At 42.5% G+C, this 11,317-nt stretch overlaps 1 protein-coding gene and 1 long non-coding RNA gene across 2 annotated transcripts; both read right to left on the bottom strand.

The window, feature by feature from the left end:
• Positions 1–857: 857 nt before the first annotated feature.
• On the bottom strand, positions 858–9,652 carry LOC124273944. The gene is made up of 7 exons (XM_046709291.1): positions 9,148–9,652; positions 7,672–7,822; positions 6,934–7,177; positions 5,526–5,647; positions 4,286–4,417; positions 2,364–2,516; positions 858–2,052 (listed from the first exon to the last, which is right to left on the bottom strand). The coding sequence occupies exons 1-7, from the start codon at positions 9,564–9,566 to the stop codon at positions 1,855–1,857; spliced, it is 1,419 nt and encodes a 472-aa protein (XP_046565247.1). The 5' UTR covers positions 9,567–9,652; the 3' UTR covers positions 858–1,854.
• LOC124273945 lies at positions 4,776–5,497 on the bottom strand. Its single transcript, XR_006897783.1, has 3 exons — positions 5,096–5,497; positions 4,904–5,032; positions 4,776–4,844 (listed from the first exon to the last, which is right to left on the bottom strand). It is a non-coding gene; the product is annotated as an uncharacterized LOC124273945 (long non-coding RNA).
• Positions 9,653–11,317: the final 1,665 nt, after the last annotated feature.

Raw genomic sequence — 11,317 nt, 5'->3', positions numbered from 1 at the left:
GAACACCACATGACCCACTCTCTGGTTCAGGCCTATTCCACCCCATACCATGATGCTTGCACCTCCCCATGAGTCTTTTTCCATAACACATTGGTCTGAGTAACGCTGGCCACGTCGTCGCCATATTCTTGTTCTGCCATCTGCAGTTGATACGCAGTACCGACTCTCATCTGTGAACAGAACAGTTCTCCATTGCCTGTATCGCCAGTTTTGGTGTTGTAGGGCAAACTGTAGACGTTCACGCAGATGATGAGGACTGAGGATAGGTCCATGGTAAAGTCTACGGCAATGGAGGTTCCCGCTGTTAAGACGTTGGCGTACTGTATCATTACTGATTGGTCTTCCGTGTGTTCCCCACTGTCTGGCGTGCTGTTTCGGATGCCTGCATGAAGGGATTCTGTACATGCTGTCGCACAACATGGCGGTCTTGTCGTCTTGTGGTCACCCTTGGTCTGCAAGTACAGGGGCGATCATTTGTGGTGTTGGTGGCCGGAAACGTTGCTGCAACCTGTAGATGGTCTGAATGTTGACCTGAAAGTGATTGGCAACAGATTGTGCAGTGTGGCTAACTTCAAGTCTCCCTAGCGCCTGGTTCCTCTGAGCTGTCATGAGTCGCGGCATCCTGCTGACGTTGTAATGTGAATGTTTCAACCGGGTTTGGGGGTGCATTTTGTAGGGCTGGTCCTTGTGAACAGCATGTGCAGCATGAGTTGCATGAAAAAAATGGAGAACACCGTACCATCTCCGAGATCAGGTTGCGTTTTTGATACCATTTCCTGGGTTCAATTCTGAGTTTGGGAAAGAATGCCTTTGCTCAGGTAAAGTTGGAGATGTTGTCAAACATATACAATCAAAACCTAAAATGAGTTTACAGTTATCCGTTTCTGCGAAGGAAAATTCCAACTGACGTTTCTTTTGCTGCTTAGTATATTACATAATTGTAGTAATCTGAGTTGGTTGGACAGTTGGCTTCTGATGACTGATTTATACATATTTGCTACAAAACTACTCTGTAAAAATATGCTGCATTAATACTGTCACCAATCTGCGCTTCCTTGAGACCATATCCTCTCTTCTAACACACTATCTATCCATCTTGGACTTGCAGCTCCACCTACAAACATTATGGTTGGCTTATACTTGGACTAAAAAAAATACAAAAATATTTCGATGTTATCAAAATGTATTCCCCATTTCATGGAACTGAACACAGTTCCTAATGTAAATATCACTCTTCAACATAGCTTCTAAAAACATTATACTCACTGGGATGTGCTTTCTCACAACATGCATTTCATCCAAATACCTGCTCTCCAACATGTTCTCCATTCTTTCTTCCTACTTGGCAAAGTGAAGTTTTCATGTATTACTTAGTATTTCATATCATATCAGCTTCAAGTCCAGCATTTCTCTTACTACTTAAAATACAATCCTTTATATTCATGATTAATTCATTATTGTCAAATTCAAGTTTATGGTAAGGCATTTATTTTTTAAAATTATTATATAACAAATAGATGTATTATTTCAGTCCAACTGATGTCTACGTTCAACACAAACCTGTGTTAATGTTGTCATGTCAGTATTACATCTACCTCAAGTTCATTCTCCTAACACCCTAACTGAAATACTGTCGCCTTAAAACCACTCACTAACTCAATTATATCATGATTCATTGCCCTATTTCTTGTATGGCAAGTTAAGTCTCACCATGACATGTTTCTAGCTTACGCTCGACATTATCCTATAAGTATATGTTAATGTAAAGGAGATTACCAATAAAATTTCATTACTAGAAATACTGTAACATGACTCTCAAACACCATACGGACCCTTGGACTAGACAGACTGACACTAGCCATACAGGGCATAGAACACGAAGTACGCAGCATTCACGTCAAGCCTGTTGGTGCGGGACAGAGTCAGCATGTTGTCATCTAGCTTCACATCCACGGACTCAATGAAGTTCTTGGCAGTGTCGGTGGCCAGAGTGGATGCTTCTTCCTGTGCAAGACGTAGTGTCAGGATATCCTTATCTTGCAGCTTCTGAAGCTGAAATAGATCCAGGTTCAGGGTTATTCCACCATATTGTGAGTGAGTGATTAAGTATGGTTTTACGCCACTTTTAGCAATATTCCAGCAATATCATGGCAGGGGACACCAGAAATGGGCTTCACACATTGTACCATGTGGGGAATTGAACCCGGGACTTCAGCGTGACAAACGAACGCTTTAGTTACTGGGCTACCCCACCTCCCCCAACTATATTGTGACATACATGTGTGATTGTCTGGTGGAATTTGTTAACATTCACCAAGCTTCAGGTAGCTCTTTGGGATAACCAAAGACACAGGTTTACTTACAATGCTGAGAAGGCTTTGTGCTGTCTCTTCATCATCCACACAGCGGGCTACAGCATCTAGTTCATCATCGTCAAACTCATCCAGCAAAGTGACCAGAAGCTGACATGCTTCAAATATGTCAGTGGTGGCTCGGGGGTACTCAACGTTGCCTTCCTGACAACCGATGAGGATAATAGTGACACGACTGATATTTCCAGGGTAAATACAATTGAATTATCAACCAGTCTTTTCCAAATCTAATATTAGTGGCGTAAGTGATGAGAAAGTTTAGTATTGATTCATCACTCAGATATATCACAATACACCGATTAAAGACACAATCGATATTTCTGTATGTATGTAAAAAAATTCCAGACCTGAAATTAATTAACTTAATATGAATGAGGCAGATCAATTAAATATATACATACTTCTTACTGTCCATCTGAATCATGATAATATCAACAAATATACATGCTTCTGTGGCAGACTGTTATAGGTTTTATATCAATTTTCAAATATCTGTATCCATAATGTATCAACATTTGAAATGAATCACTACATCAATATCCCGATGTATCAGGACATTCCTACCTAATACTGTAAATTTGGAAATAAATGTGAATGTTAGCCCCTAACCAAAGGTGTGATATGGATCCCCTCCAGCCCCAGCGGTATCTGTAGTTATCCACTGGCTGCTGTGATGTATTTAATCCTTATCTTTATCTCACTTTACATTAAACCAATGAACAACAAATAGCACCGATTATTAGCAGATAATATCATAATAGAGTACTTATGCTGAGAACCATTTTACACTATGATTCAACATTCACCGTCTGATATGTGGAGAAGAAGTCAACAAACTTAACGTCAGAGTGAGTAAGTCAGTGAGTATGGTTTACACCACTTTTAGCAATATTCCAGCAACATCAAGACAGGGGACACCAGAAATGGTCTTCACACATTGTACCCATGTGGGAATCAAACCCGGGCCTTTGGAGTGACAAGCAAACACTTTAACCACTAGGCTACCCCACCACCCCACTTAATGTCAGAAAACAAGACAGTGGCTATAGATCTCGGTATAAGTGTGATGGATGCTATCTGTGCCTGCATGGTCATGTCGGACTAGGTTGCAGAACAAGGAAACTGTTGCGAGGAGGAGGCGTCTGTCTTCACCTACTGGTGTAGTCAGTGACGCCTAGTTGTCACGAGTGAGTAGAACTCTTGACCACAGCAACTCACTCACCTGTTGTCCATTATGACAATTCCAGTGTTTGAAGGAGGTGGTGAAATGGGGTTAAATGTTGTACTTGAGAATATTTCACTCATATGACGATGTGCATGGGTGTGTATGTGTGGCTGCTTGTGCCCAGACTTTTGCTGGTTTTATATCATGCTGCAGTTAAGCATGAATACTCCACTGAGACATATTATACTGACTCCGAGCCGAACCGTCCTTGTTGTACCGCACAATGCCTAGCGCCAGGCAGGGACCAACAAGTACCATATTTCTAGTCTTTTGGTATGACATGGCCGGGGATCAAACCCTGCGACCTTCCGCTCTAACCACGGAGGCGGTCTGTTTGAAGGACATATTGTTACAGAGATATATGTATAACACAGGATGGGATTGTTGCTTGTTTTATATTTCATTTTGTATTTCAGTTTTCAATAGTGGCCATCATTTCAGAAACATATTTGTGAAGTTCAATTAATGCCAGCAAAGACCACTCGCAATTTTCACATTAAATATACACTCAGTTTCAAGATTCACAGTTTATTACCTAAAATGACTCAAGAGAAAAGACAGGCTCATATACTGATTCATCATTACATTTGAAATATTGATTCTGTTCAGAAATACAGACAACGTGCATGACACAATTTAACCTGTTGAGAAAAGTCTCATGTTCCTGCTTTGCGAGAGTAAAACTCACCTTTATTTGGAAGCCAGCAATTGTGAGGAACTGTTGGATATCATCATTAGAGGTCCCAATCTTCTTCTGTAAGTGCTCCAGGTTGGTTGTTTTCTCAATTTTGGTGTCAATGAACACCTCAGCTTCCTGCAGCTGTAAACAGATGCAACAGGTCCAAACCTTCAAACTTACTACCTGAACACACATAACTTAAAACAGATGCCACACAAACAAAATCGCCATCTTGACACACGTCTGTAAACAGATCTACACACAACATGGCCACCTTGACACACGTCTGTAAACAGATATACACACAACATGGCCACCTTGACACACGTATGTAAACAGATACACACACAACATGGCCACCTTGACACACATCTGTAAACAGATCTACACATAACATGGCCACCTTGACACACGTCTGTAAACAGATACACACACAACATGGCCACCTTGACACACGTCTGTAAATAGATACACAAGGCCACCTTGACACACGTATGTAAACAGATACACACACAACATGGCCACCTTGACACACGTCTGTAAACAGATACACACACAACATGGCCACCTTGACACACGTCTGTAAACTGTAAATGGATTGACACACAAATAGATACACAAGGCCACCTTGACACACGTCTGTAAACAGATCAACACATAACATGGCCACCTTGACACACGTCTGTAAACAGATACACACACAACATGGCCACCTTGACACACGTCTGTAAACAGATCAACACACAACATGGCCACCTTGACACACGTCTGTAAACAGATCAACACCACCTTGACAACATCAACACATAACATGGCAACCTTGACACACGTCTGTAAACAGATCAACACACAACATGGCCAGTTTGACGCACATTTGTAAACAGATCCACACATAACATGGCCACCTTGACACATGTTTGTAAACAGATCTACACACAACATGGCCACCTTGACACATGTCTGTAAACAGATCCACACACAACATGGCCACCTTGACACATGTTTGTAAACAGATCCACACATAACATGGCTACCTCGACACGTCTGTAAACAGATCCACACACAGCATGGCCACCTTGACACACGTCTGTAAACAGATCCACACATAACATGGCTACCTCGACACACATCTGTAAACAGATCCATACACACATGGCCAAACTGACAGTTGTCTGTAAACAGATCCACAGACATAATATTTATAACCTGGACACAGAGGATTGTAAGTGAGAGTGAGACAGGTTCTGACCAGGTCAGAGAGGGGCTGCACAGTCTGTGGAAGCTCCATAATTCCCCTCAGGCTGCTCCGGACCTGCTCCCGCTGACCCGCAGACAATTCTAGCAGGCTGCGGAAAATATCACCTGGGTTATCTGAAACACATCACAATCTATGGTGTTCACTCAGGTTACCTGAAACACATCAGAACCCACTATATACATAAGTGTTCATCTAGCCAAGGACATAACCCAGCCTTCAAAGCTGTTGAATAGACAACATACTCTAACAGGTAAATAAGTACCCAATCAGTTTGTAGTATTTCAGATAAATCATGGAAATCTTAAATCCACATTCATTGTCTTTCAAATATATCCACACAGAATCTTGTCACACAATTGTATTAAGAAATATTTAATAAAATTAAATATGATTGATTTTCTTCAACACTTATTCAACAGTTGTTTATGTATTTTTAGACAGACAATATTTTTACTTGGGCTGACAGACAAGGAAAAGATCATGTTTATACCACTCCATTCATAGGAGGAAAACAAATTCTGTGCAGTTCCTTGTTGCAGAGGCTCAATAGGAACAACTGGTGTGTCAGATAGGAATGTGTCACCCTCCAGAAATACTTCCTTGACATGTTTACCTGAACAATCCACTCATCTGAATATTCACCTGGACACATAATTCACCTGTAGACTCACCTGAACAGTCCATACGTTTTAGACTCACCTGAACAGTCCATCCATCTTAGACTCACCTGAATGGTCCACCCACCTACTCTAACCTGACCTGAACGGTCCACCACCCTAGACTCACCTGAACGGTCCACCCACCCTAGACTCACCTGAACGGTCCATCCATCTTAGACTCACCTGAACGGTCCACCCACCCTAGACTCACCTGAACGGTCCATCCATCTTAGACTCACCTGAACGGTCCACCCACCCTAGACTCACCTGAACGGTCCACCCACCCTAGACTCACCTGAACGGTCCATCCATCTTAGACTCACCTGAAAGGTCCATCCATCTTAGACTCACCTGAACGGTCCATCCATCTTAGACTCACCTGAACGGTCCACCCACCCTAGACTCACCTGAATGGTCCACCCACCCTAGACTCACCTGAACGGTCCATCCATCTTAGACTCACCTGAAAGGTCCATCCATCTTAGACTCACCTGAATGGTCCACCCACCTACTCTAACCTGAACAATCCGACCACCCTAGACTCACCTGAACGGTCCACCCACCCTAGACTCAACTGAACGATCCATCCATCTTAGACGCACCTGAACAGTCCACCCATCCTACACTCACCTGAACAGTCCACCCATCCTAGACTCACCCGAATGATCTATCCAGTTTAGATTCACCAGACCATTCTCTCCATCTCAGACTCACATCACCTGCACACAGCTTCAACCTACCTGAACACTCAACAGCGCTGAAGGACTCAGCCAGTGCATCAACTGTGTCAAGGTTGGCGAGGCTGGTGGTAATGAATCCCCCCTTGGTGTCCGGATCAACCTGCACCTGGAAGCTCCCATCCTTGGTGCTGACCAGCAGCTCGTACACCCGGTATGCCACTGGTGTCCCGGACGGAACCTTCATCGTCTTCGACTTCTTCTCATTCACTTCTTCACTTGCAGTGACAGCCGTGCTGCTTAAGCACTATTGTAAAGCAGGTAGATGACATTGTTAGGAAGCAGAGTGTTACACTGTGTAGGGGTGGACAAGACATATCTCATGGGCATATTACTGATTGTTACATTATCTCATGGGCATATTACTGATTGTTACATTATAAGTTGTTCACTGGTCTTGAGGGGGACATAGGCTGATGTACCCTCGATGTTTGTTTATGTTCCCTGAGCCCAAAACCCGAAACGACATTTATGTGTGAGGCAAGATAAAAGGTGATGACATAATGTCTCTTTTGTGACATGCAATTGGGGTGATGTGGTACAGGGTGATGGTGTATTTATTACATGCATGATGATGGGGTCACCAGGTGATGTCAAGTGGTGATTGGTTTTATTGGGTGATGGTGTATTTGTTACATAAACTACCACAGTGAGCCTCAGGATCACATAAACTATGACAGTGACCCTTGGGATCACATAAACTACCACAGTGACCCTTGGGATCACATAAGGTATACCTACAGAAAAGCTGCTTCCAGCTTTGCCTGTTTCATCGAAGTTGACTTGACTTGAGAGGCTGGCATCGCTCACTAGCTTGATCACTCCTGTCACCACACACAGTGTCTTCTCATTTACAAGCGGCTTCACCAGCTGGTGGTTCAGATTGATTCTCCTGGAGAAAGTGGAAAGTTCTCGGTTAATCTTGTTTCAGATCACTGATCATACAGGGATTATATACACACGTTCAGGGGCCAACACTGAAGTGGAATACATTACCTCTAGGAGAGGTTACACAACAATTACTGTTTCAAGGTCATAAAGGAAAAATTCTACAAAGTAACACAAAGTGTTCAAGATCAGATTATGTATGTATGCTATGCTCAAGAACAGATTATGTATGTAAACCATGCTGAAGACAGATTATGAAAATTCACTGATGTGAAGCTGTATTATTGTTTCTTGGATCATTCCACTCTATTTTTACAAAGGTATTACAAAGGTAGTTGTTGGTGCAGTCAACCATACCATATGTTGTTTTAACCCGTATGGCTAGTGGGACATATGACTAATGGGAGGACACCACGTTAGCAGCAAGTGTTATTAATATTTCCAACATCGGAATGACATATTTCCCAAGTTTATGTAATGATAATAAATTTTATTGTTTTCACTGACAACAGGGCCAATAACAGTAAGAGCACTGAACCCAATCTCATAATAGTTTTAATACCATGTTACATAGCTCTCAGTTAAGAAAACAATAGCTTAAATATAACAATCACAAATGTGAAAGAAATAACAATTCTTCCCCAAACTGCATGCCAGGGGTATATACTTTTGAATCCTTGATACATCCCTGTAATAATGGATTGGCTGATTGATACAGATGTTCCTCAGTGATATTCTTCAGTTTTCGTGAAATCCAATGCAAAATCAGAATTGATTATCTCATGTGTATCGTTGCAGTAGGAAGCAATCTCTGGGGATTCCCAGTCAGAGAATGTCACAGTTTCCTGTGCTTGTTGTATAGACGACAAAGTATGTCCGGTCCTGACAAAATTATCTACAGGCTGTTACGAGCATATGTAAGCAACACTCACTCACCATAGGTGTGTGCTCCCCTGTTGTTACTAATCGGTCTCCATGCAATAACCTATGCTGGTCATTAGTGGTGATTAATGAATTGGGTAGTCAGCCCCAGCGATTTGGGACCCGTGAAGATCTGGGCTAGAATTGGTCTTCAGTAACCCATTGTAAGAGGCGACTAAACGGGATCGGGTGGTCAGACTTGCTTACTTGTGTGAGTGTGCTGTGCACAGTTCATCACCTGTTTTCACAAGAGTTTCAATGGTCATTTAATAAACTTTCAGAACAAAGGGGATTGGGGTGGGGGGTGGGGGGTTGTGCGCACCCCTGCACCCCACCTCCCTCTGGATCCGCCTATGTCATTCAGGTCAGGACAGGTATTAACACTGAATCATTAAATGAATCAATTACCTTGAATTTATTTCATCCAAGAATGGCTGTAGTTCGACTTCATCCTTCTGCAGATCACCCAGTGGACTTTGAACAATCACAGACCTCGCTCCATCCAGGTCGATGTCAACCAGTTCTTTGGAAAGTTCAACCCCGAACTTTCCTTTCAAAGACAGATTTGTACTTCGATTAAAGCCCTTACAAAATATCTTCTCGTCAATTTTGACGACTGGCTGTTTAGTTGGGTCCTCTAGAATATCAGTAAGTTTGAACTCAGTGGTATAACACTTGTGCTTTGTCCAAAACAGCAAATGACGGCGGGTTTCTTTCAGCACAATACTCAATGGATAAATATTGTCAGACGAGTCTAAGTTTGGGACTGGCAGTAAGGTGTCCTTCCCGAGCGACCTCACCACTTGGTGAACTGTTGAAGAAAACATTTTCTCTTGTAAGATGTCAAACCCAGCTCACCATTCAACCTGCGTCTAGCTCAGATTGTTGTGGAAACGATGTCAGAAGGAAGTTATTTATGGACGAGAGTTAGCTCCCTTTGGAGCATTACCTCATCTAGCCTTGCACTGTGTCTCCTTTTTTATATCGGCATGCACGACCGACGTAAAATAGGGAACAGGGTTGATCTCTCTACGGTAGCTTAGATCTATAGTAGGATTTTTATAATGCAATAGTTGATAGAGTGTGGTGTGTTTGTCTGTTACGCAGTCGCGTTTCTGTCTTGCTCTAACACAACCACGGCGTAGAGCTGTTTCCGTTAGGCGTGACATGATCTGCTCACAGGCCCTCGTGTCTTTGCGAAGATTAAAGATTTAAAAACTTATTTTTTTTAGATGACCCCCGACTCGAAATGCTACGCAGTACAATACATTATATGTCGTACATTATATGTATTGTACTGTGAAGCATTTCCAGTCGGGGGTCATCTCAAATGTTTAATTTTATTTTTACATCCTTAATCCAGGCAGAGACACGAGGGCCTGTGGATCTACATGCATGATTGTCAGTCCGAATCTATCTCCGTACTTGTCAAGTTATAATAAGTTTAGTCGTCATGGTGCGAGCCTACCATAGCTGCACCCCGTCGACAATGGGAAAATCGTATACATGTAAATTTTATGAAATGGGTGTCGTGTTCTTAGCTTCTATACACAGTGTACAATATCTACTTTGAGAGGCATGTTAGAAGTTGTATAGGTGAAGGAAAACCAAGTTCTATGGATAGTCAACTTCTTTATTGCAACGAGTGCGACGTTTCGGTGTACATACTAACACCGTTATCAAGCACGTGATACAAAGAGTTGTAACATGGAGAATATATATACAATTGACAAGGTTGATGTACATTGGATTGCTAATGAGTGATTTGAGTAGGTTGATGGACAGAGTGATAGTGGTTAAAACAATATGCAGAATACTCACTATGCAGCTATGTATATATTCTCCATGTTACAAATCCCCACATGGGTACAATGAGTGAAGCCCATTTCTGGTGTCCCCCGCCGTGATATTGCTGCAATATTGCTAAAAGCGGCGTAAAACTAAACTCACTCACTCACTGATCCCCAATGTCCAGTGTATGTCAGTGTATATCACCGCAGAATAGATCCAGTACCCCGGGTTTATAATACCCCCCGGTTATATTTCAGACCTGACTATAGTCACTCCACGACAGTGTTAAATGATTGTAACCAGGGTATACAGGTGTGTATGTAAGGGTGAAATAGTTCCATCGTTTCTTTCAAGTTGACCTGTGTTGGTCGCGACAGTGGCGTGACGTATCACCCCATGTACCACATCATCTGCACTACAGGCCCTCGTGACTTTGCGAAGATTAACGGGAGAGTTTTTGGGAGATGATCCCCGTCTCGAAATGCTACACGGTACAATACATTATGTCATAATGTATTGTACTGTGAAGCGTTTCGAGTCGGGGGTCATCTCAAATGTTTTATGTGTTTTTAACATCTTTAATCCTCGCAAAGATACGAGTGCCTGTGATCATCTGCGGTCCCGGCACGTGTCTCTCACTGTGACCAGGAAACGAGAAGCGGCTGTAAAATACCCCCAGAAATTACGTCAATTCTATACTACATTCAAGACGTGGCACCATCACGGAGTTGCTTCACCAGAAGATGGTCCCGGGATATTCTTTAGGTCAAAATAAATTGGTTATTTG

This window comes from Haliotis rubra, unplaced genomic scaffold, assembly GCF_003918875.1.
Source record: "Haliotis rubra isolate DU_JTF1 unplaced genomic scaffold, ASM391887v1 Scf186, whole genome shotgun sequence".
NCBI classification, from domain to species: Eukaryota; Metazoa; Mollusca; class Gastropoda; order Lepetellida; family Haliotidae; genus Haliotis; species Haliotis rubra.
The sequence above is the reverse complement of the archived record's forward strand: the minus strand, read 5'-3'. Positions and strand labels throughout refer to the sequence as shown.

Excerpts from the sequence above, each read along its gene's own strand:
- LOC124273944 (XM_046709291.1), bottom strand. The coding sequence starts at position 9,566 with ATGTTTTCTTCAACAGTTCACCAAGTGGTGAGGTCGCTCGGGAAGGAC. Across the intron at positions 7,178-7,671 it reads AAGCTGGAAGCAGCTTTTCT|TGCTTAAGCAGCACGGCTGT; the intron begins GTAGGTATACCT and ends GCTTTACAATAG. Across the intron at positions 2,053-2,363 it reads CACAAAGCCTTCTCAGCATT|CTTCAGAAGCTGCAAGATAA; the intron begins GTAAGTAAACCT and ends GATCTATTTCAG.